The sequence below is a fragment of the Hippopotamus amphibius genome, chromosome 2, assembly GCF_030028045.1.
Source record: "Hippopotamus amphibius kiboko isolate mHipAmp2 chromosome 2, mHipAmp2.hap2, whole genome shotgun sequence".
Classification (NCBI taxonomy): domain Eukaryota; kingdom Metazoa; phylum Chordata; class Mammalia; order Artiodactyla; family Hippopotamidae; genus Hippopotamus; species Hippopotamus amphibius.
The window spans coordinates 38,499,180-38,525,917 of NC_080187.1; the positions used below are offsets into that span (position 1 = coordinate 38,499,180).

A 26,738-nucleotide genomic window follows, 5' to 3' on the forward strand; every position below is an offset into this window, starting at 1 on the left:
AGAAATTATTGTACATTCAATGTGTTAAAAGCACTGTGGTTATGTTTCTTTAAGGCATTATCTGTTAAAGACATATACTGCTGCATTTATGTATTCATGGGTGAGAGAAGATGATGTCTGGGTCTTTGTTTTAAAATATTCCAGCAAAAGAGGGAAGAGTAATTCTATATATTTTTGACTCTCAAAACTTTTGATAATAAAAAAGTTTTTAAACAAAGCGACAATCACAATGAGACACCACTTCACACCCAGTAGGAGGGCTGTAATCAAAAAGACAGATAACCAGTGTTGGCAAAGATATGGAGAAACTGGAACCCTTACACGGTCCTGGTGGGAATGTAAAATGTATAGCCACTTTGTAAAACAATCTGGATGTTTCTAAAACGGTTAAACATAGTTACCATCTTTTCCAGCAATCCTATTTCCAGGTATACTCCCATGAGAATTGAAAGTACATGTCCAAACAAAAACTTGTACATGAATGTTCATAGCAGCATTATCCATAATAGCCAAAAGATGGAAACAATTCAATTGTTCATTAACTGACAAATGGATAAATAAAATGAAGTATACAACCATAGAGTTGAACATTATTTGATAATAAAAGAGAATAGAGTATTGATAAATGCCGCAACAGAAAAGAAACTTTGAAAATATGTCAAGTGAAAGGAGACAGTCACAAAGGACCATGTATTGTACAATTCCATTTATATGACTGTCTATTATAAGCCAATGTATATAGACAGAAAGTAGATAAGTGGTTACCTAGGACTGAGGAGGATCAGGGGATTAGAGTATAATAGCTAAGGTCACAGGGTTTCTTTACAGGGTAATGAAAATGCTCTAAAATTGACTGTGATGAATGTACAACTCTGAATATACTAAAAGCTACTAAATTGTACACTTTAAATGTGTGAACTGTATGGTATGTGAACTATACTTCAATAAAACTTAAAGAAAAAAACAGAGAGGCACAGGAAAGGATGAAAAAAGTAAACTTAGTGAGTTCCATATACTAGAATAGAAACAGAAAGCAAAAACCACAGAGTTGAAAACCGTAGACCAAGAGCCATCATTTCTATAACTTGTAAAATTCTACAATTTTATATGTTAATTTTTTTTTATTGTTTCAATCCCTTCAACTGATTCTACATAAAGTAAAGCCTGTAAAATCAAAAATACAATGCATCTCTTCACTAGGAAAACAAAAATCAAAGTTTGGAAAGCTGTATTCCACTCCACAGTCAGGCTTCAGGAAAACAAAAACACAAAGAGTAAAGTGAATATAAGGATAAAATGGATTTTGGCATTTATCAAAAGGAGAAGATAGACTGGAGCTTTCAACAAAGAAAAGTTGGGGTGTTGGCATGGGTATGAGAAAAGTTATACAGCTTTAATAATAAAAAGCCTACTAAGGATTCAGATGAGGTAAGGGAAAAATCCTAAAAAGAGCAGTTCATACTTATCCCAAATTCCACTTCTTCAACTTTGAGTTAACTCATTGTGGGTTGAATTGTGTCCCTCAAAAAGATATGTTGTGAAGTCCTAATCCCCAGTACCTACGAATGTGACCTTATTTGGAAATAGAGACTCTGCAGATGTAATCGAGTTAATCCAATGACTGGTGTCCCCACAAAATGAATGGAAATTTGAACATAGACACAAAAAGAGAGGAGAGCGAATTGTGAGGACAGGCAGACACAACACAGGAAGGCATGTGACAGTGCAGACAGAGACTGAAATAATGTGTCTATAAGCCAAGGATCAGCAAAGACTGCTGGGAAGCACCAGAAAGTAGAAGAGAGGCATGGGACAGTTTCTTCCTCAAAACCTCCAGAAGGAACTGATCCCACCAATACCTGATGTCAGAATTTTAGCCACCAGAACTATGAGAGAATAAGTTTCTATTGTTTTAAGCCACCTAGTATATGGTACTTTGTTTTGGCAGCCCTGGGAAACTAACACACTCATCAAATCACTGCATTTTGGCTTCCTGTATTAACCTATGAATACTGATCATTAACTGACAAATCCAATGGTTCCACTGCATTACTCATCTTCTTTGCTCTCGGTAATATTTCACACTGTCAAGAATTTCTGTCTTAAAACTTTTTTTTGTCAATTATATCTCAGTAAAAGTTCTTAAAAAATACATATATACATATATTTTAAAAAAAAACAAACAACTTTTTTTTCTTTGTTCCATAAACCTTTTTCTGGCTCTCCTACTCTCTCTTTCAGGCAGCTCTTTCTCAGTCTCTTTTGTTTCTCACGATTCTATCTTTGATATTTCCCAAGGTTTTGTCCCTGTTCTTCAATATTCTTCCTACATACTTTACCTGAGTGAGCTCTTCTATTCTTATGACTTCAATTGCTATAAATATATTGATAAATCCAAACTCTATGCCCGACCTCATCCAATCCTGAGTTTCAGATTCTCTCATAAGGTTGCTCACCAGATATTTCCACTAAAATATATCCTGGCACTCCAATTCTACCTTATAAAATCAAGACAAATTTTCTAAGAGCCCAACATGTCCTAAAGTAAAAAAACGTACCTTTTCCCTCCACCATCACAAACAAAAACACTCCCCATTGCTGATGGCCCAGATTGAGCTGACTGTGTTCTATTCTGTGCACCAAACTCATTTCTAGAAATAAGTTAGGACAGCGAGACTAAGCAATGCAATAGTCTAAACATTCCTAAAAGGAACACACAAATAAGAATACATATACAAAAATCTGGAACAAGCAGAAAAAAAAGCCTTCTGCTCATTTGTGTAACAAAAGGACAGATTCCCTAGTACAAGCTTGCTCCCCAACAGTCTAGAACCAGACGAGTGCCAATTTAGCCACTTCTGGGGAACAACAGGAAGAAAAGAAAAAGCTGATAGATCTTTCTAACAACAGGCAATCTTCTAGCTACCTCTTTTCTTTAATGCACTGTATATTCTTTCATTCTTCAACATGCTCCTGGGTCACTCCCTTAAAGTGTCCTATAAGGACACTCTTTACATTGTAAAAAACAGTTCCTACCTCATTGTCAGCTCCCAAAGCATTGATTTGCTCCAATTTGTAGGTCCAATATCTGGCTTCCTCCTCCGGGATATCTATCACAAAAAGAAACCACATTACCAGGTTAATAATTTAATCATAGGTTGATAATACTTTATTCAATCAATCTAAGTTAGAAGGGTGGTGGTGATGGACTAATTTTACTGGTGGCTTGGTTCCTGCCATGAATATTATCTTGAATCTTCACAAAAACCAATATAATATATTATTATTCCCACTGGATCAGAAGACAATATCATTAAGATGTCAATACTTCCCAAAGTGATCTACAGATTCAACACAGTTACTATTAAAATCCCACTTTTTTTTGCAGAAATATAAAACCCCATCCTAAAACTCATATGGAATCTCAACAGACCCCAAATAGCCAATATAGGCTTAAAAAGAAAGAACAAAGCTAGAGGACTCATACTTCCTTATTTCAAAACCTACTACAAAGCTATAGTAAATCAAAACTGTATGTCACTGACATAAAGACAGACATGTAGACCAATAAAATAGAATAGAAAGCCCAGAAATAAGCCCTTACTTATATGATCAAATGATTTTTTCAAGGGTACCAAGAACATTCAATGCAAAAGAGTTCTTTCAAGAAATGGTGCTGGCACGACTAAATATAAAATGGACAGAAAACAGGGACCTACTATATAGCACAGAGAACTATACTGAAAAATTTGTGGTAATCTAAGAGGGAAAAGAATCTGAAAAAAAAAAACAGATGTGTATGTATTATAACTGGATCACATTGCTATACACCTGAAACTGACACAACATAGTGGATCAACTATACTTCAATTAAAACTTCAAAAATAAATAAATAAAATTGTATTTAAAAATAAATAAAATTATAAAAAAAGAGAGAAAGAAAACATAGGCAGAACACTCTCTGACATAAATCACAGGAAGATCTTTTTTTGATCCACTTCCTAGAGTAATGAAAATAAAAACAAAAATAAACAAAAGGGACCTAATTAAACTTAAAACTCTTGCACAGCAAAGGAAACCATAAAGAAAACAAAAAGACAACCCATAGAATGGGAGAAAATATTTGCAAAGGAGGCGAACAAAAAGGGATTAATCTTCAAAATATACAGTTTGTGCAGCTCAATATCAAAAAAATAAACAACCCAATCAAAAAATGGGATGAAGATCTAAACAGACATTTCTCCAAAGAAGACATACAGATGCCCAAGAGGCACATGAAAAGATGTTCAATATCACTAATTATTAGAGAGATGCAAATCAAAACCACGAGGTATCATCTCACACCAGTTAGGATGACTATCATTAAAAAATCTACAAACAGTAAATGCTGGAGAGGGTGTAGAGAAAAGGGAACCCTTTTGCACTGTTGGTGGGAATGTAAGTTGGTGCAGTCATTGTGGAAAGAGTATGGAGGTTCCTCAGAAAACTAAAAATGGAATTACCATATGACCCAGCAATCCCACTACTGGGCATATACCCAAAGAAAACCATAATTCAAAAAGACACATGCACCTCAATGTTCACTGCAGCACTATTTACAATAGCCAGGTCATGGAAGCAACCTAAATGTCCATCAAAAGATAAATGGATAAAGAAGATGTGGTACAGATATACAATGGAATATTACTCAGCCATAAAAAGGAATGAAATTGGGTCATTTGTAGAGACATCATAGACCTAGAGACTGTCATACAGAATGAAGTCAGAAAGAGAAAAACAAATATAGCATATTAACGTATATATGCAGAATCTAGAAAAATGGTACAGATCAATCAGTTTGCAAGGCAGAAATAGAGGCACAGATGTATAGAACAAACATATGAACACCAAAGGGGGAAAGGAGGGGGGAAAGTTGGGGTGGGATGAATTGGGAGATTGGGATTGTCATATATACATTATTAATAAGGAAAAATCAAATTGTACACTTTAAATATATGCAGTTTATTAAATTTATTGTATGTCAATTATATCTCAATAAAATTCTTTAAAAAAAAAGAACAAAATAATGCCACCTGCAGCAAAATGCATGGACCTAGAGATTGTCATACGGAGTAAAGTTAGAGAAAGACAAATATATGATATCGCTTATATGTGGACTCTAAAAAAAAACTGGTACAAATGAACCTATTTACAAAACAGAAATAGAGTCACAGATGTAGAAAACAAACTTATGGTTACCAAGGTCGGGGGAGGGATAAACTGCGAGATTGGGATTGACATATATATAAAATAGATAACTAATAAGAACCTACTATATAGCACAGGGAACACCACTCAACAATCTGTAATGTCTATGTGGAAACAGAATCTAAAAAAGAGTGGATATATGTAATGTATAACTGATTCACTTTGCTGTACAGCAGAAACTTAACAAAACATTGTAAATCAACTATACTCCAATAAAAATTAAGTTTTAAAAAAAGAAACAGTGCTAGGATAACTGGATGTCCACATGTACAAAATGAAGGTGGACCCTTAATTAACATCATATAGAAAAATTAACTCAAAATGGATCAAAATTAAATGTAAGACCCAAAACTAGAAAACTCTTAGAAAAAAACATAGGGCCAAAACTGCACAACATTGGATTTAGCAGTGATTTCTTGGACGGGGCACCAAATGCACATGTAACAACAACAAAAAATAGACAAATTAGACTTCATTAAAACTAAAAACTTTTCTGCATGAAAAGACAGTATCAACAGAATAAAAAAGTAACCCACAGAATAGGAGAAAATATTCGTAAATCATATCTCTGATAAGGGATTAATCCCCAGAATATATAGAGAACTCTTAAAACTCAACAATAACAAAACCCAATTCAAAAATGGGCAATGGACTTGACAGACGTTTCTCCAAAGAATATATAAAAATGGCCAATGAGCACATGAAAGATGCCCAACATCACTAATCATTAGGTAAATACTAGTCAAAACTACGAGATACCACTTCACACCCATTAGGATAGTTACTATCAAAAAAACAAGAAAAAAAAGTAACAAGTGTTGGGGAGGATGTGGAGAAACTGGAACCCTTGTACACTGTTGGTGGGAGTGTAAAATGGCACAGGTACTATGAAAAAACAGTATGGTGATTCTTCAAAGAATTGAAAATAGAATTACCATATCATCCAGAACTTCCACTTCTGGATATGTACCCAAAAGAATTGAAAGCAGAATCTCAAAGAGATATTTGCATGTTCATAGCAGCATTATTCACAATACCTAAAATGTGGAAGCAACGGAAGTATCCATCAATGAATGAATAGATAAGCAAAATGTGATATATACATACTAGGGGATATTATTCAGTCTTTAAAAAGGAAGGAAATTTTGACATATGCTAAAACATAGATGAACCTTTAGGATATTATGCTAAATGAAAGAAGCCAGTCACAAAAAAACAAATATTTTATGATTCCACTTTTATGAGGAACTTAAGAGTAGTCAAAATTGGAGATAGAGAGTAGAATGAATGGTGGTTTCCATGGGCTGGGGGCAGAAGGGAATGGGGAGTTACTGTTTAATGGGTACAGCGTTTCAATTTTGCAATATGAAAAGAGCTATGGATATGAACAGTGGTGATGGTTGCACAATGTTATGAATGTATTCATACCACTGAACTGCATATTTTAAGATATACTGTTATCGTTGAGATAGTTAATTTTGTTATGTGTATTTTACCACAATAAAAAAAGTAAAGAAAAATGGTATACACAGTCTTATTTCTATATATTTAAGATTGACTATAACAACTTCCAATAAAATGAAACATCTTTTAAAAACATCAAATGTATCCATATATACAGCACAAAGGAGAAACACTGAAACAAAATATGGATCAGGTCAACTTTGGTGACATTTAAACAGGTACACTTTTCAGTAGTCCACATGAAGCAATTAAATACAGCCCTTTCTCCTTTGTCCCTCCTGTTCAAAATTTCAACTCCTTCCCTCAAACCACTCTTGAGTGACTGGTGTCAATATTTCAAAGTCTTATAATAAAACTTTCAAGTAATTTACTACCTAATTTGTACAGCACTCCTCATCTATAAAATGGTATACTTTGCACTTGTTAAAAAGAAGTTGGGGGGGGGAGTGTTGCTGTGCTGCAGGTCTCTATCTTCAGATGTAGAACAATTCACCAAGATACATTGTTAAGCAGAATACAGCAAGGGACAGCTAATGTGTTAGAATGTGCTATTTGTGTCTTTAAAAGGGGTTGGGGGTTTACATATATGCTTACACATTCAAAGACTGACCCTGGAAAGATCCACAAGAAAGTATTAATTGTGGTAGCCTATAAGAAAGAAAGATAACTGATTTGCAAGGGAGACCTAATTCTCACTGGGTAACTTTTTAAACCATTGTAAATGTATTACTGCCTCATCCCTCAAAATAGTTTTAAGAAGAAAAAAAACAGAGCCTCAAGGATGTTTATTGCACTACTATTTATAATAGTACAAACTCTGAACAAAGTACCCAACAAGAGGAGTGGTTAAATACATTACAGTTTAAATTAAAAGCTCAGGCTCTGGAGCCAAATTATCCGATTTTCAATGCCGGCTTTACCACTTACTACCTAAAAGACTTTGGACAAAAGATTTAAATGCTTTGTGCCTGTTTCCTCATCTTTAAAATGGTAATAATAGTTGGGTCCACCTCAGAGGATTGAAGTGAGGATTAAATGAGATAACATACATAAATGCTTACTGACATACCAACTGGCACACAGTTACTGGTCAACAAATGTTATTTTTATTATTATTGTGCATTCATACAGTAAAATAAAATCAACCACCTAAATATATTTTATATAACATTTATATTATAATTATGTAATTAGTAAATAAAAGAGGTTAAAAGGTAATACATACAGTGCCATTTTATAGGAAAAATTGTATATGTGCATTAAAAAAACTAAAAGAAGCATAACAAAAAACATCTCTAGTAGATGAGATTATAAGAAATCTTTGTCCTTTTGCAACACCTGTATTTTCTGAACTTACAACATAGTTTTAAAAATGAAAAGTTACTATTCTTAAAAGACGATGGCATAAAATTTAATAGAATATTTCACAGGTTTCTGAATTATCCAAAGAAAAATTCCTTTGCTGAAATATGGCATGCTGCAAGCCAAAATCTTCCTTAAGAAAGACCCTTTAAGTTTTTAAAAACTATATCCTAAACATGGTGATCATAGAGACAAAAGCTTTATTAGCACACTCACATTAACTCGCAAAGACACTTATCTGAGATTTTAGCTTAAAGTTTACTCCCAAAAAAATTTATTAGGTGGCTAGTATGTGCCAAGCAAACACTAGAGATACCAAAATAAACTATGCAAGTGCCCTTAAGAAATAAAATCTAGATAGAAATGCATACTTCTTCCTATGACACAATATGTGATGCCGTTCTGAAAGAGGAATGTTTGCTTAAAACGCAAGGAGGAGTGGACTGATCAACCTCTAGCATGACATAGTGAGAAGCTTCACAGATCTACTTTCTAGCAAAACTGAATATACTTTTTAAAAAAATACCATTGAAAGTCTCTAGGAATGGTCCTAAGAGCACACAGCAAATGAATAAACATATATTCAAGAAAATCTATTAAAACTTTAAGAACAGCCAGTTTCTGTTGCATTTGAACCAAGACCCATCCCCACTCACCCCCCTCCCAATTCAACAAGACAGAAACTCCACTTCAGACTAGTACAGCTAAGAACACAGCACTAAGAATGTAAGCAACTAAGCCATAAATAAGCAAGAACTCCAGTTGCTTTTCTTTTCACCTGCAGCTTGGCCCACAGACACACAAGAAAGTCTTCCTTTCTATTTTTTCTATTTTGCTCTGAGTTTAGTTATTTCTGACCTTACTGGAAAATCACCCCATTTTTGCTCAAATTACCATAAGGTACAAGACATAAATAGACTGAAATCATGAGATAGCAGCAACAACAATAGTATACATGAATATCAATCAACAGTCAAAATTAAAACTGAATAAAGTTAAATTAAACAAGACACCATCATTTAAAAATTAGGAAATTACAAAATGTTGGCAAGGATGTGCAGAAAAAAGACTCCTGAAACACAGCTGGTAGGAATATAAACTGGTACAATCCTTTTTTTTTCTTTTAACATAAGCAACTTGGCAGTGCTATGAAAGGTAATGATGCACATACCTTTCAACCTATTTTTTATTTTTTAATTACTTTTTATTGGTTTACAATGTTGTATCAGTTTCTACTATATAGCAAAATGAATCAGCTATACATATACATGCATCCCCTCTGTCTTGGATTTCCTTCCCATTTAGGTCACCACAGTGCATACAGTAGAGTTTCCTGTGCTATACAGTATGTTCTCAAGAGTTATCTATTTTATATATTGAATCAATAGTGTATATATGTCAATCCCAATCTCCCAATTCCTCCCACCCACTCCGCTTTCCCCTTTGGTATCCATACTGTTTGTTCTTACTTCCGTATCTCTATTTCTCCTTTGCAAATAAGATCATCTATACCATTTTTCTAGATTCCACACATATACATTAATATTCAATACATTTTCTCTTTCTGACTTACTTCACTCTGCATGACACTCTCTACGTCCATGCATGTCTCTACAAAGGTCCCAATTTCGTTCCTTTTTATGGCTGAGTAACATTCCATTGTATATATGTATCACATCTTCTTTATCCATTCCTCTGTTGATGGACATTTAGGTTGCTTCCATGTTCTGGCTATTGTAAATAGTGCTACAATGAACACTGGGGTGCATGTGTCTTATTGAATTATGGTTTTCTCTGGGTACATGCCCAGTAGTGGGATTGCTGGATCATATGGTAGCTCTATTTTCAGTTTTTTAAGGAACCCCCAAACTATTCTCCACAGTGGCTGCATCAATTTACATTCCCACCAACAGTGCATAAGACTAGGTCGTAGAGGGCACCATGATGGGATACTCACTTGGTGGACGGTAGCTGGCATCTTGTAAGCAACCATGTGGAGAAGCCCACGTGTTGAGAAACTGAGGCTAAAGGAACATGTATTTTTGTGTGATTTTGTAAGATTACTTTTTAAATTACTATTCCATTTATTAGTGTTACTTCAATGTTTAAATTGAAAAATCATAAGGTATATATTCACCTCAACACAATAAATGTTAAAATATTGTCAAAAGAATAAATCATTGGAGAAAAGATGGCGGCGAAGTAGAGAGACGTGGAGTGCATCCCTCTCCACAGATGCATTGGGAATGCACGGAAGGACGCAGTCATTCCCACAGAGAACCAGCTGAACACCAGCAGACGGCCTCGGACACCAGAAAGGGCTGCGGGGAGCCTGACATAGCCGGTAGGGAGGCATCTACGAGGGCTCAAAGAGGGTGAAGCGGCGGAGCTGTGGCAGACGGGAGGGAGTGAGAAACATTCGGAGGGTCCGCAGCGCAGCTCAACGTTCCCGGACCGAGACACCGATCCGCGGCTGAACCGAGGGTCTGGGAGCGGGACCGTGGGAACCGGAGAGCTGGTTCAGGGTGAGAAACATTGTTGCCGGTAGGGTGACGGACCGAGAGGACAGGAGGGAGGAGGTCCGCGGAGAGGAGTGCCCGTCCCTGAGAGCTGCCCGGCCATGATGGCGGCTGGAGGCTGCAGGCTCACGGGCAGGGGGGAGGAGCCGCGCGCATAGCCTCTCCCTCTCTTTCGGGGCCTCTGCAACAGGCAGTGGAGAGACGCCCTGCGGGCCACCTAAGGCGCTCAGGGATAACAAGCACCCTCAGGCACTCAGGTGGGGCTAGAGTAAAACCCCTTGCAATGCCAGCAGCAGGGAGGCTGCCCAGAGGAAAAAAAAAAAAAAAACAGCATCAAAGAGAAAAAAACCCCGAGAGAGGCCCAACTCTAAGACTTTCTGTTTACGCCTGAGCCACCAGTGCCCTCTGCAACAGGCACCTCCAAGCCTGATTGAAACAACAGTGCGCCACTGCTCACTCACTCCCAGGAGAAGGAGCCACTATTGTACCCTCTCCCTCCCCACACACCGACGCTTATAGACGAACAATAAAGGAACCTCTGCTGGTCACAGAATAACGCAAAAAAAAACCCAAGGCAAGGAGAAGGACACTTACAGCTGAGACGCTAAGGAAACAGAAATAGGAGTATCAATACCTATTGAACTGGTCCATTCTGGGATCAGTTCTGGATTTTTTTTTTTTTTTCTTTCTCTCTCTCTCTCTTTTTTTTTTTTTTTTTTGATTTATTAAATACGATCTTAGCCCTAAGGGATCTACAAGTTTTATAACATAATTTTTTAATGATATTTTTTATTCTTTTTTTTTTTTTTTTTTTTGCCTTTTTATATATTTCTATATCTAGCTAAGTTTTTGGTAGTACGGACAATATATCTCTCATACTTTCCTTTTATCCCTATCTTTTATACATTTCTATTCCTTTCTTTTTATTTGCATATTTCCAACCACATTACGCTCTTCTGTTCCCCTTTCTTCCAGCCTTTTTAAGTTTATTTTATCTTAACATACTTATAAGCAACACTATCGGTCTGCTCAGACTCCTTGCTCTATTCTCCAGATGACGCACTGCCTTGATATTTAATATTAGGCTTTTGTCTTTAACTTAGTTCTTAGTACAGTTGTCTAATTACATTCTGAGAATCTCCATTCTCTCTGGTGGTACTCCAGCTCTTTTCTATATTTGATCCTAGCTTACAAAATCTCCCTGGATTGATGTCTGTATGTGTAGGGTGTTATTTGTTGTTTGTTTGCTTTTGCTTTTGTCTCTGATTTCTTCTGTTTCAGTTGTCAATTTCTGCTGGGTTTCTCTTTGAATATCTGATAGCACACTGGGGTTCTGTCAGGTCTTTCTAGAGCCTTATGTCCTAACGGATTCAGTAATTGTGTGTCTTATACATGTATGTGTTTCCTAGACTTAATATTCGTTTAATCCAATACTTGGACATTAGTCTGAGGCTTGGACAGTCTTCTATAAACACCTCTATCGCCAGGACAAACAACCCCAAAAGTTTGGACAACCATGAGGAAACAAAGAAACACCATGCAGGCAAAGGAGCAGGAAAAAAACCCACAAGACCAAATAAGTGAAGAGGAAATAGGAAAAATGCCTGAAAAAGAATTTCGAGTAATGATAGTAAAAATGATACAAAATCTCGATAACAAAATAGAGAAAGTACAAGAAACAGTTCATAAGAACTCAGAAAAACAAACAGCAATGGATAACAAAATAACTGAAATTAAAAATACTCTAGATGCTCTAACCAGCAGAATGACTGAGGCAGAAGAACGAATAAGTGAGTTGGAAGATAGAATGGGGGAAATAACTGCCACAGAGCAGGAAAAAGAAAAAAGAATAAAAAGATTAGAAGACAGTCTCAGAGACCTCAGTGATAACCTTAAATGTACCAACATTCGAATTATAGGCATCCCAGAAGAAGAAGAAAACAAGAAAGGGTCTGAGAAAATATTTGAAGAGGTTATAGTGGAAAACTTCCCCAACATGGGAAAGGAAATAATTCACCAAGTCCAAGAAGCACAGAGAGTCCCATACAGAATAAACCCAAGGAGAAATACACCAAGGCACATATTAATCAAACTAACGACAATTAAACACAAAGAAAAAATATTAAAAGTAGCAAGAGAAAAGCAACAAACAACATATAAGGGAAAACCCATCAGGATAAGAGCTGACCTTTCTACAGAAACGCTGCAGGCCAGAAGGGAATGGCAGGATATACTGAAAGTCCTGAAAGAGAGAAATCTACAGCCAAGAATCCTCTACCCAGCAAGAATCTCATTCAGATTTGAGGGAGAAATCAAAAGCTTTCCAGACAAGCAAAAGTTAAGAGAATTCAGCACCACCAAACCAGCCTTACCACAAGTGCTAAAGGAACTTCTCTAAGTAGGAAACACAAGAAAAGGAAAACACCTACAAATACAAACCCAAAACAATTCAGAAAATGGTCATTGGAACACACATGTCAATAATCACTTTAAATGTAAATGGATGAAATGCTCCAACCAAAAGACACAGACTGGCTGAATGGATAAAAAACAAGACCCTTCTATATGCTGCCTACAAGAAACCCACTTCAGACCAAGGGATACATATAGACTGAAAGTCAAGGGATGGAAAAAGATATTCCATGCAAATGGAAGTCAAAAGAAAGCTGGAGTAGCAATACTCATATCAGACAAATTAGACTTGAAAGTAAAGACTATTAAAAGAGACAAGGAAGGACACTACATAATGATCAAGGGATCCATTCAAGAAGAACATATCACAATGGTAAATATCTATGCCCCCAATATAGGAGCACCTCCATACATAAGGCAAATGCTAATAGCTATAAAAGGGGACATCGACAGTAACACAATCATAGTGGGAGACTTGAACACCCCACTTACATCAATGGACAGATCATCCAAACAGAAAATCAATAAAGACACACAAGCTTTAAATGACACATTAGACCATCTCGACTTAATTGATATTTATAGGACATGCCATCCAAAAACGACAGACTACACTTTCTTCTCAAGTGCACACGGAACATTTTCCAGGATAGATCACATCTTGGGTCACAAATCAAACCTCGGCAAATTCAAGAAAATTGAAATCATATCAAGCATCTTCTCAGACCACAACGCCATGAGACTAGATATCAATTACAGGAAAAAAACTGCAAAAAAGACAAACACATGGAGGCTAAACAATTCACTCTTAAACAACCAAGGAATCACTACAGAAATCAAAGAGGAAATCAAAAAATATCTAGAAACAAATGACAACAAAAACACAACAACCCAAAACCTATGGGACGCAGCAAAAGCAGTTCTAAGAGGGAAGTTTATAGCAATACAGTCCTACCTTAAGAAACAACAAAATGATCGAATAAACAACCTAACCTTACACCTCAAACAACTAGAGAAAGAAGAACAAAGAATCCCCAAAGTGAGCAGAAGGAAAGAAATCATAAAGATCAGAGCAGAAATAAATGAAAAAGAAAGGAAAGAAACCATAAGAAAAATAAATAAAACTAAAAGCTGGTTCTTTGAGAAGATTAACAAAATTGATAAACCATTAGCCAGACTCATCAAGAAAAAAAGGGAGAAGATGCAAATCAACAGAATTAGAAATGAAAAAGGAGAAGTAACAATGGACACCGCAGAAATACAAAACATCATGAGAGACTACTACAAGCAACTATATGCCAATCAATTGGATAACCTGGAAGAAATGGATACATTCTTAGAAAAATACAATCTTCCAAGACTGAACCAGGAAGAAATAGAAACCATGAACAGACCAATCACAAGTACGGAAATTGAGGCAGTGATTAAAAATCTCCCAACACACAAAAGCCCAGGACCAGATGGGTTCATGGGCGAATTCTATCAAATATTTCGAGAAGAGTTAACACCTATCCTTCTCAAACTCTTCCAAAATATTGCAGAAGGCGGAGCACTCCCAAACTCATTCTACGAGGCCACCATCACCCTGATACCAAAACCAGGCAAAGATGTCACAAGAAAAGAAAACTACAGACCAATATCACTGATGAATATAGATGCAAAAATCCTCAACAAAATACTAGCTAACAGACTGCAACAGCACATTAAAAAAATCATACACCATGATCAAGTGGGGTTTATCCCTGGGATGCAAGGATTCTTCAATATACGCAAATCAATCAACGTGATACATCATATCAACACATTGAAGGATAAAAACCATATGATCATCTCAATAGATGCAGAAAAAGCTTTTGACAAAGTTCAACATCCATTTATGATAAAAGCTCTCCAGAAAATGGGCATAGAAGGAAATTACCTCAACATAATAAAAGCCATATATGAAAAACCAAAAGCCAACATCGTTCTCAATGGGGAAAAACTGGAAGAATTCCCTCTAAGAACAGGAACAAGACAAGGGTGTCCACTCTCACCACTATTATTCAACATAGTTTTGGAAGTGTTAGCCACAGCAATCAGAGAAGAAAAAGAAATAAAAGGAATCCAAATTGGAAAAGAAGAAGTAAAATTGTCACTCTTTGCAGATGACATGATATTATATATAGAAAACCCTAAAGACTCTACCAGAAAACTGCTAGCACTAATTGATGAGTTTAGTAAAGTAGCAGGATACAAAATTAATGCACAGAAATCTCTTGCATTCCTATACACGAACAACGGAAGAGCAGAAAGAGAAATTAAGGAAACTCTCCCATTCACCACTGCAGCCAAAAGAATCAAATACCTAGGAATAAACCTGCCTAAGGAGGCAAAAGATCTGTATGCAGAAAACTTTAAGTCATTGCTGAAAGAAATCAAAGACGACACAAACAGATGGAGGGACATACCATGTTCCTGGATTGGAAGAATCAACATCGTGAAAATGACTGTACTGCCCAAAGCAATTTACAGATTCAATGCAATCCCGATCAAATTACCAATGGCATTTTTCACAGAACTAGAGCAAGAAATCTTACGATTTGTATGGAAACGCAAAAGACCCCGAATAGCCAAAGCAATCTTGAGAAGGAAAAATGGAGTTGGTGGAATCAGGCTTCCTGACTTCAAACTATACTACAAGGCCATAGTGATCAAGACAGTATGGTACTGGCACAAAAATAGAAAGGAAGATCAATGGAATAGAATAGAGAACTCACAAGTAAGCCCAAACACATATGGGCACCTTATCTTTGACAAAGGAGGCACGAGTATACAATGGAAAAAAGACAGCCTCTTCAATAAGTGGTGCTGGGAAAATTGGACAGCAACATGTAAAAGAATGAAATTAGAACACTTCCTAACACCATACACAAAAATAAACTCCAAATGGATTAAAGACCTACATGTAAGGCCAGGCACTATAAAACTCCTCGAGGAAAACATAGGCAGAACACTCTATGACATCCATCAAAGCAACATCCTTTTTGACCCACCTCCTAGAATCAGGGAAATAAAATCAAGAATAAACAAATGGGACCTCATGAAACTTAAAAGCTTTTGCACAGCAAAAGAAACCATAAACAAGACTAAAAGGCAACCCTCAGAATGGGAAAAAATAATTGCCTATGAAACAATGGACAAAGGATTAACCTCCAAAATATACAAGCAGCTCATGCAGCTTCATACCAAAAAAGCAAATAACCCAATCCACAAATGGGCGGAAGACCTAAATAGACATTTCTCCAAAGAAGACATACAGATGGCCAACAAACACATGAAAAGATGCTCAACATGACTCATCATCAGAGAAATGCAAGTCAAAGCCACAATGAGGTATCACCTCACACCAATCAGAATGGCCATCATCACAAAGTCTGGAAACCACAAATGTTGGAGAGGGTGTGGAGAAAAGGGAACTCTCCTGCACTGTTGGTGGGACTGTAAGTTGGTACAGCCACTATGGAAAACAATTTGGAGGTTCCTTTAAAAACTACAAATAGAACTACCATATGATCCAGTAATCCCACTCCTGGGCATATACCCAAAGAAAACCATAATCCCAAAAGAAACTTGTACCATCATGTTTATTGCAGCACTATTCACAATAGCCAGGACATGGAAGCAACCTAAATGCCCATCAACAAATGAATGGATACAGAAGATGTGGCATATATATACAATGGAATATTACTCAGCTATAAAAAGGGATGAGATGGAGCTATATGTAATGAGGTGGATAGAACTACAATCTGTCATACAGAGTGAAGTAAGTCAGAAAGAGAAGGACAAATATTGTATGCTAACTCACATATACGGAATCTAAAAATGGTACTGATGAACTCAGTGACAAGAACAAGGATGCAGACACAGAGAATGGACTGGAGAACTTGAGGTATGGGAGGGGGCGGGGGGTGAAGGGGAAACTGAGACAAAGCGAGAGAGTAGCACAGACATATATATACTACCAACTGTAAAATAGTCAGTGGGAAGTTGTTGTATAACAAAGGGAGTCCAACTCGAGGCTGGAAGATGCCTTAGAGGACTGGGGCAGGGAGGGTGGGGGGGACTCGAGGCGGGGGAGTCAAGGAAGGGAGGGAATACGGGGATATGTGTATAAAAACAGATGATTGAACCTGGTGTACCCCCCAAAAAATAAAATAAAAAAATAAAAGAATAAATCATTGATATTCTCTGACAAGCAAGTATTTCATAAGTTATTACAATAAATAATTATAAGAAACTAAATGACTTGAAAAGAATGCTTTAGTGTAGATTCTTTAATGAGCACCATTCTAGAGTCAACTTTGCACATTCCTGAGCTAGGTGTTATAGGGAATGGAGTGGAAGACAAAATGTCCTGAAAGGAGATGGCTGACAAAAGACAGTAATAAAACAACTAGCAAACAATTTCAACCAATATGATAAAAAGCATTAAATGGTTTTTTAAATCTAATCAGACTTACCAAAAGGCACCTCAAATCTTGTATCAAGCAAAATTTTATGGGGAGTTGGGTTTTTAGTTCCACAGATCTCATCATCTTTCATTAATGTCTCTGCCTCCAACGTGGACCATTCCCCAGGCCCTTCCTAGGAAACAGATATAAGATTAAATTTCACTCTTGCATGACTCCCCTCTTGGTTAAAGAGTCAGGTGTTTTTCTCTCATTTTCCCTGTCTGAGAGCTTCTGAGGGCCACTCACATATCCTAATGAGGCAAACACATCAGAGTCACCACCTACCTCTGCTGTATGTGGCTTCTGTTCTCCCTCTTTGGTGGGAGAGCAGCTTTCACTGTGGTCAACTTTCTGCCAGCCCACCAAGGACAGAATTTCCAGAGCACTAAACTCAAAAACAAAGCATCTCCATGGGTCAATATTTAATTTGTACAGTTCTTAATGACTATGTCACTTAATGTGTCACTACTACTAATCACTAAAGAGCTACTAACACTGCTAGTTAAGTTGACCTGAACTGAGGCCACAGTGGAAATATTCAAAGTGAGTGTCATAGGAAAATGATGCTGAGTTATGTTCTCATCTGGTAAAGTGGAGTGGAAATTCAGTCTTGAAATAGTATATATTAAGACGAGTGTGAATACCAATTGCCAAGCCTATAGTTCCTTAAACTCTGTTAGGGCTATATGTGGAAGAAGGAAGACTGAAATTAGGTCCCTGGGGTAGGTGACTCAAAGAGCTGGTGAAGAGGTTTAATGGGACTCCTCTCAGAGCAGTGCCTTAGAGGGAATGCAGAAGCCACAGGTATCCTAGATCAATCTCTCTCTCTCTCTCCACACACACACTCCCTCTCCCCCCCACCCTCTCTCCCCCTCCCCTCCTTCACCCTGCCAATCCCATCCCCACCACCATACACGTAGAGTACTCAGAAGGGGCTATCTAACTGATAAGGCTAAAGAGGTACTCTGACACCTCTGAGTTCAGTCACAGGGCAGATGAAAAGCAAGACTTAAATAAAATCCCCTGAACCTCTGGGTGACATTAGGAATAAGCTGGTTTTATGTCCTCTAATTAGAAACGGGGCAAAGAAATCTGAGATATATGGATGAACGTTAGCTGAATGAAGCTAGAATAAGGAGAAGCAAGGGCTAGAACCATACCTCCAAATGGGCAATGCATTGACTGACCTCATCTGACTGACGAATTGTCTTCAGTGCAATCCACACAGTCCCCACCATGGTGTCCCAGATCAGTCCTTTGTTCCATACTTCCACACTTAGACCCAGGTCCAGGCGACTAATCTCACTAAAGGAAAGAAGAAAGCCCTTTTTAAGAAAACTAGGTAATATGAAAGAAACAGCTACATCTCCTGTTTTGCTAAACCTTGAATATGTCCTCATCAGGATCCTGTCATCAGGGAAAAATCAAAATGTCCCAGATGCTCCAAACACTCTTTAGGTTCCTAGAGAACTATGTAGGGTATGCCCAGAAAAATGCCTCTGTCAGTCTGTCTCCTTTCCTTTGGAGCTACAAGCATGATTAGACTAATACAGTTTCACAAGAAGAATGAGGCCAAGCAATGAGGGCATTACTGCCAGGAGTGTCTGTCTACAATCTCCAAACTAAGCAACAGTTTTATATGTTTTATTATAATACTAGCACTGCCTCCAACTTATACCTCTGGATACAGGAAACTATGGAGAAAAAGCAAGCCTTCTTTACAATAAATATGAAAGGGAGTCCAAGCAAAAGTAAAAGGGTCCTGAGAACATCTAAGTTTGATGGGAACATATGGTCAGAGGCAGGTGAAGGTCACTGGAGTGTGCTCATTCACACCACTAAGCCTCTGGAGAACCCATCAGTCATGATCAGTTAAAGATGGCACTGACACTTATAAACAAAATGATCACAGGATAATGATAAACACAGTGATTTTCCTCTAATAATAACTAGGAAAAAATTATTTGAAGAGAAATTATTTCAGAGAGCCAGATGACCACTATGCAAAAGCAGTGCCATACATGGAAGAATATCAGCTTGAAAGGGCTAACTCAACAATAATTATAGGGACTTCCCAGGTGGTGCAGTGGTTAAGAATCCACCTGCCAATGCAGGGGACATGGGTTTGAGCCCTGCCCTGGGAAGATTCCACATGCCATGGAGCAACTAAGCCCGTGTGCCACAACTATTGAGCCCGCACTCCAGAGCCTGTGAGCCACAACTATTGAGCCCGTGTGCCGCAACTATTGAAGCCCACGTGCCTAGAGCCCATGCTCCGCAACAAGAGAAGCCACTACAATGAGGAGCCCACGCACCACAATGAAGAGTAGCCCCCGCTTGCAGCAACTAGGGAAAGCCCGTGTGCAGCAAGGAAGACCCAATATAGCCAATAAATAAATAAAATAAATAAATTTATAAAAACTAAATAAATACTTATAGACTTAAGGTGAAATAAGCAAACACTTCAGTTAATGCTAAAAACACTCTCCAGAAAGCTCTTATGGAAACATAAGGTTATTTGAGGGGAAATGCAAGAAAGATGAGAAAAGGCCAATTCCAGCAGAAAAAGCAGAAAGGTATTATCAGGAAAACAGCAGCTATTCATCACATGTAGAAGTTTTAAGTTTGTGCTTTAGAGAAAGCTTTGCTTCCCTGTTGTACGATTAAGATACATGTTCTCAGATTCACTAGTTTGGGATGTGGCATTATAGCCATAAAATTCATAAAATGTGTGTTGAAAACAAGTAAAGCAAAGAAAATTTGCCCCTTTTACATAAATACAACAGAATAGAGAAGTACTGTGTTCATTTTTTCATTTAATTAATGCTCCCTGAGCATGTACAATACATATGGCTTGGTACTTTGGGGAAGATACACAATATAGGACCTAGTTCCTATTTCTAAAAACTTCCAAGCTAGGGACTTCCCTGGTGCTCCAGTGGTTAAGAATCCACCTTCCAATGCAGGGGAAGTGGGTTCAATCCCTGGTAGGGGAACTAAGATCCCACAAGCCATGGGACAACTAAGCCGGAGCACCACAACTACCGAGGCTGCGTGCTCTGGAGCCCACGCGCCACAACTAAAGAGAAGACCATGCAGCACAATGAAAGACCCCACATGCCCCAGCAAAGATCCCATCCCAGCCAAATAAATAAATAAATATTTAACAACAAAAACAACAACAAAAAACTTCCAAGCTATCTGGAGAGCCGTTCAAAACCAAAAACTAGGTTAACTAAATGCAGCCACTATGTTAGGGCATTCAAAATGGGGAAACTAAACTTTTGGCACACAGTTTTATTCAGCCTAATTGATTGGCCTTGGAAAAGATATGCAATAACCCCAAATCTTTTGAATCTGGAAAAGAAAAATTGCTTGGGAACACATACATAATAATATTCCCAAAGCAAGTCCTAAATAGCACCTCAAGCCAAGAGCTAAAAAAAAAAAACAGCCAGAGGTCTTTACAGCTTGACTTGGACAGATCAAGAAGAAAATCTGTTCTACAAGGAACTCTGGGGAATAAGGCCCAAACAATGAGAATATCTTCTATAAGAAGCCTCTTATCTACATCTGCTTAGATGGCGCAACTAAGAGAAGTCTGAGAGCTCTGTTTATGCCTCATCCCCAGAGCTCTGAGGAAGTTTCTTTTCTCTATTAATTAACTCAATCAACAGTATATGTACATACATGTATACAAGATTCTGCTAGGCAAATTCACAATAAGTGAAGATGCTCTCCTTCCCCTTAAGAAATGAACAATCTAGTCCTGGAAATAAGATAAAGAAATAGTAAAGATAAATGAGAAATACCAAAATGAATATTAGATACTACCACATAATACATAAGGGAGGAAAAAAAAAGGAGAAAGGGGATAAGTGACCAGCAATGGAGTTGCCAGTGACAGAAGAGCAGGAAAGAAGGAATAAGGAATAAGAGCCGAAAGGTGGATAATGTAGCTAATAAAACCCATACGTAGGAGAGAGGACAAAATTCACACAGCATCTCAGAGTGAGAGACAGAAGAAAAGTCACACATATCACAGTAGGGTTGAAAGAGGAAGTGCTCTGGGAAACTGAAAAAATAAACAAGTAAGAATAAAGCTACTATGCAGATGAGAGACTGCAGAAGATTGCTATGTTTCACATGCTGGGAACAGTTATAACCATGAGTGATTATTACAGCCAACTGGAAGTCATAAGAAAGCAGGATTGCTAGATTTATATACCACAGCCAGAACTGTGGTATGGCTAACAGGGAAGAGACTTGAAAAAACTGTTCATAGCTGACTTTACACAAGTGAAGAAAGAAACATGTTGTCTCACTCTGACATCAATATAACAGAGAGGGAATAAATAAGGTTTAAAAGCTTGAGAGAGAGGAAACCAGTGAGAAATCTGACACCACTAGCCTCTTCTTAAAGCCCCAATTTTTCAGCTTCCAGGACACTACTAACTCCTTTCTCCTTCTTCCTCTCTGTTCACTCCTTTTAGTCCCCTTTGTCCCCTCTTTAAATGCTGGTACTCTCCAGGCTCTACCCCCAGGCCCTTTCTCACCCTATACACCTCCCTAAGCTTTCTCATCTACACCTATGGCTTCAACTGACCAAAATATTTCTCCAATCCAGGCTTCTTCCTTGAGTACCAGGTTCAAGTTTCTATCTTCTATACCTGTCCTATAAAATAAGAACTTCAAATATAAGCTTGTTCATAACTGATATATTATTATCTCCTATCCTATCCAATGAGTAGCACACCACTCACCCAATCATCCAAGACAAGTCTTCTACCTCCTTAACATCTTCTATCCATCCTTTTCTACCTATCCCTCTGTTACTGTCTTAGCCCAAACCCTCATAATTTTAACCTTTAAATACTATAATAAAGTTTCCTAAATAGTACTATAAGCAGCAATATATTAATGTTTCCCCATAAAAAGAGGCATATATGTCTGAAATGCACTATAAAACTCCCAAAGCAATTTCACTTCAATCACAAATTTCATAGCAATTTTAATACATTTTCTTATTTGACTGCTTTGTGCCCACCTTCCCCTAAAATAAGTATAATCTTGTAAGAGAGAGTAGACATTTATAGAGAAGGAAACTGACACTCAGAGGACCTAAGTGATTCGCTCAGCCCTTCAAAATGATGCTCTACATTTTTCTTCCCTTTACTCAAGCAGGAAAAAAAGTGCTGAAATTTAAGAGGAAAAAAGGAAATAGCAAGTTTTTAAAGCCAGAGCTTACAATCATAATATACTAAATTTTGTCATATGCAAGCAATTCTACTAACATTTACTCATTTTTATTAATTAGATGAAGGTAGGACATTTTACTCCATAAAGCAAAAGAATTATAAACACAGATATCCTCATCTTCAAAATCAGGTGACTTGGAAACACAAACACAGTCCTCACATGCATAACCACATTCCTTCAAGGAGCCTTCTGAGAATCAAAGAAAGATTAAGTTAGATTTAATATCATGCTAAGTATGTTATACTATACCTAATTCTGACCACTAGGAAAATTTAACTAGGTAGTATTTTCATCCACACAAATTAACTGAGAATTTACTTGAATTCATAATTAGCTTCTGAAAATAGATTACAAATCAGGAAAGAACAACTGCAGATGTACTTTACCTACCACACGTCTCACTTGTTCCTCTTTCTAGTTTTCAAAAAGAATATTTAACGTTATTAAAATGTGTTTTTAAATATTTAACATTTTATAAATCTTAGATATACACAAATCTTCAGCCTCTACTTGTTTAATCCAATGTGATTACCTTGGAAATATTATCAAATACTGTAGGCATGCTGCTGTTGCAAAGTACTTACAACATAAAATCTTGTTCCCAGGAAGGTTGATCACCACGAACTGCTACAGTTGTGCTCTTCACATTTTGCACTTTCAGGGTCACATATGTGTTAAATTTGTCTTTGAAAAAATGCAAAACAAAGATATAATATTTAATGCTCAGATGGTTATCCAATCTCACAAAGCCCTTGGAATTAAGTAATGTCCAAATTACAGTATTACATGTAAGAATAAATGAAATTATATATTGTACAATATAGCATCATCCTAAGAGTAGAGGTACAAAAAAGTTAGAAAACACATACTATTCTCAAAAGCATAATCTACAATAGTGTTTTTCAAATTTAAGGACTATATTCTATATTTGACCAATAGATACACATACACACACATATAAACAAAAACAAAAGCTTTATGAAATGCAAGATGTGATACACTGATATTTTTATTCTAATTTAATTAAAATATCAATCATAACCAACTAAATTGACTTTATAGCCCACCTGCAGTTTGAAAAAATTATAATCTAATTGATCTTACAGGAAAGATAAGATATGCAAATTAATAATATATATAAAGAAATAAGTACCACAGAGAAAGAGAAAAAGTGCTAAAGGAAGGCAGAAGAGGAAAGAGTCACCTCTAGTTGTTTACAGGGACAAGAACTGAGGAAAACTCCTCATAAAAGAAGTGGCTTTCAAACTTGATCTATTTACCTTGACCTAAAGCACAACTTACATAAAAAGAAGTATTATCCCAGACTCGGAAAAAGGAAATTCTCTAACCTGAGAGTAAAAATTGAGTACCAAACAAAGGTAGGTGGCCTGGATCTCAAAACTCAGAAATCTGACCTAAGACTTAACACAGCACATTTTGTTACTTCGTTATCAGCCATGATTAGAGACACTGAATTGAGAGTTCAATTTTCTATGTAAGAAGTTAATCATAACTTTATAAAGTGAAAAAAAAGGACTATCATTTTTGACTCACCAAATTGTCAAAGATTGCTTAAAAACAATTACCTATGTTACAGGCGTGAGAAAATGGGCACTGTCATGCACTTCCTGTAGAAGGTAAATCTTTCTCTTAAGTATCATAAAAAAACTATGTAGTTTTATACCTACAATTATACTACAATTATACCAAAGATATATGAGGATACAAGCACACCCACATGAGGGAATTCCCATCCATATTCAGTAGTAGCAACACAGTATACCCCTGAGCTGTTTTCTATCATGGGATTTTTTACTCCATGCTCCATATCTAACCATAGCTGATCAGACCAAAAGGAGATGCCACCCCGAAAGCAGCCAGCCAATTCATGAGCTGACCAAAAGCTGAGACCAATATGATTCCCTCTCAAAAGATTTTCAATAAGGAAAACAAAGAAATAGTGACAACTGATTGGTGCTGAAGCTTGAAGGAGAGGCATATTAATTCCACTGGAGCAGCCATTATGGGTTGTGTGTAAGACAGGTGAGCATAAAAAGCCTGCTAGAAGAGAAAGGAGATTAGAAAAGCTTCTCAGAAAGAAGAGAAGCCCTAACCCAGAACCACTGGAGAGAGTAGTAAGCCCAGAAACTGCTTTAGTTCCTGTTGCACCTAGGTTTGACTTTTCAGATTTTCTTGGGTTCCCAATCATGGTTTTTTGTTTCCCATAATCCACAGCACCGTCCTTTTGCCCCCAGAAGTAACCAGACTAAGTCTCTGTAACTAACTTGACATTCAGTTAAGAAAATGTGTATTAAAATAAGGAGAGACCACTTTCACCTTCAGATGAGCAAAGATTAAAAAGTTTCACATTATCTAATGTTGATAAGGATATGGGAAAATAAACACTCACATACTTTTGGTATGAGTACAACCTAGCCAAATCTTTCAGAAGCTACCAAATTTGTTTAAAATACATACCTTTGGCCCAGCAATTCTCTCCTTCCAGACTCTAGCATACAGATACATTTTCAAAATCAGGCAATGACAAATGCAGAAGAAGATTTATTGCTTATAATAGCAAAAACACTGAAATGACCTGAATATTCAATCAGGGACCTAGGGTACAACAAAATTCTGCACACTTTTTTCTTTTTTTTATAGTAGGTTCTTATTGGATATCTGTTTTAAATATGGCAGTGTGTGTACAACACCTTCAAAGAAAGAACCAGATATATGTGTATACACACATACACAAGAAAAGACTTTCATGATATGCTGGGAGAAAAACAGATTGCACAATGACGTGTAGCTGATCCATTAGTGTATACATCCACATACACAGAAAAACTCTGAAAAGGTATATAAAAACCTCAAAACAGTTACTTCTGAGAAGTAGAAGTGAGTTGGCCAAGAGGTAAGGAGACTAATTTTTCACCAGATTGATATAGATTTCTCTGTTAAAAAGTTGAAAAAAAAAAAAAAAAGCATTGTTTTCTTTCAACTTTTTAAAGTATAATTGGCAATTAAAAATTGTATATATGTGGGGGGGACTCGGGGGGGGAGTCAAGGAAGGGAGGGAATACGGGGATATGTGTATAAAAACAGATGATTGAACCTGGTGTACCCCCCAAAAAAAATAAAAAAATAAAAAAATAATTTAAAAAAATTATATATATTTAAGGTGTACAACTTGATGATTTTATATATGTATTCAATGTGAAATAATCACCACAATCAAGCTAATTCACATTTCTTACCACCTCATAATTCCCATTTTCTCTGTGTGTGTGTGTGTGTGTTGAGAATACTTAAGATCTGCCCGCTTAGCAAATTTCAAGTATACAATACTTGTTAACCATGGACACACTGTTGTACATTAGATCTCCATAAATTATTCATTTTGCATAACTTAAAATTGGTACCCCCTTGACCAATATCTTCCCATATTGATTTCTAATTAATTAAATGAACTTAGTGAATTTAACTAATTTAATCAATGAATCAAATGAAATTAATTATTTTTTAAAAGAACGCTTTTAAATCACAGCAAGTATGGGGAGAAGAACATAATAATGAAAGGCTGGCCTTACCTGGTGAGCCCTGGAATTTGGCTCTTTTAACTGCAAGAGAGAAAAAAAAGACACCATGAAGAATTCTTGCAAATTAATTTATTTAACCAGCATTTCTTGAGTAACTACTATGTGCCAAGATTAGAGTTAGGACTAGATTTTTAGGACTAAGTCATTAGAGAAAAGAAACTGGGACTTCTGATCAAAGCTTGAATGCAGACAGTTAGAAGGGCCCTTAAAAGTCATCCAATCTGGGACTTCCCTGGTGGTGCAGTGGTTACAAATCTGCCTGGCAATGCAGGGGACATGGGTTCAATCCCTGGGCTGGGAAGATCCCGCATGCTGTGGAACAACTAAGCCCATGAGCCACAACTACTGAAGTCCATGTGCCTAGAGCCTGTGCTCTGCAACAA

General features: G+C 36.9%; 1 protein-coding gene across 4 annotated transcripts in view; it reads right to left on the reverse strand.

Moving 5' to 3' along the window:
- UNC13B (unc-13 homolog B) overlaps positions 1 to 26,738 on the reverse strand; it is a 228,275-nt gene that overhangs the window by 167,631 nt on the left and 33,906 nt on the right. For all 4 annotated transcript variants that reach the window (XM_057723630.1, XM_057723632.1, XM_057723631.1 and 1 more), the window contains exons 2-6: positions 26,347 to 26,376; positions 23,341 to 23,440; positions 18,685 to 18,802; positions 17,507 to 17,630; positions 3,037 to 3,110 (exon numbers count right to left, since the gene is read on the reverse strand). In XM_057723630.1, coding sequence (XP_057579613.1) covers positions 3,037 to 3,110; positions 17,507 to 17,630; positions 18,685 to 18,802; positions 23,341 to 23,440; positions 26,347 to 26,376 — 446 coding nt within the window. The remainder of the gene's footprint in view (positions 1 to 3,036; positions 3,111 to 17,506; positions 17,631 to 18,684; positions 18,803 to 23,340; positions 23,441 to 26,346; positions 26,377 to 26,738) is intronic.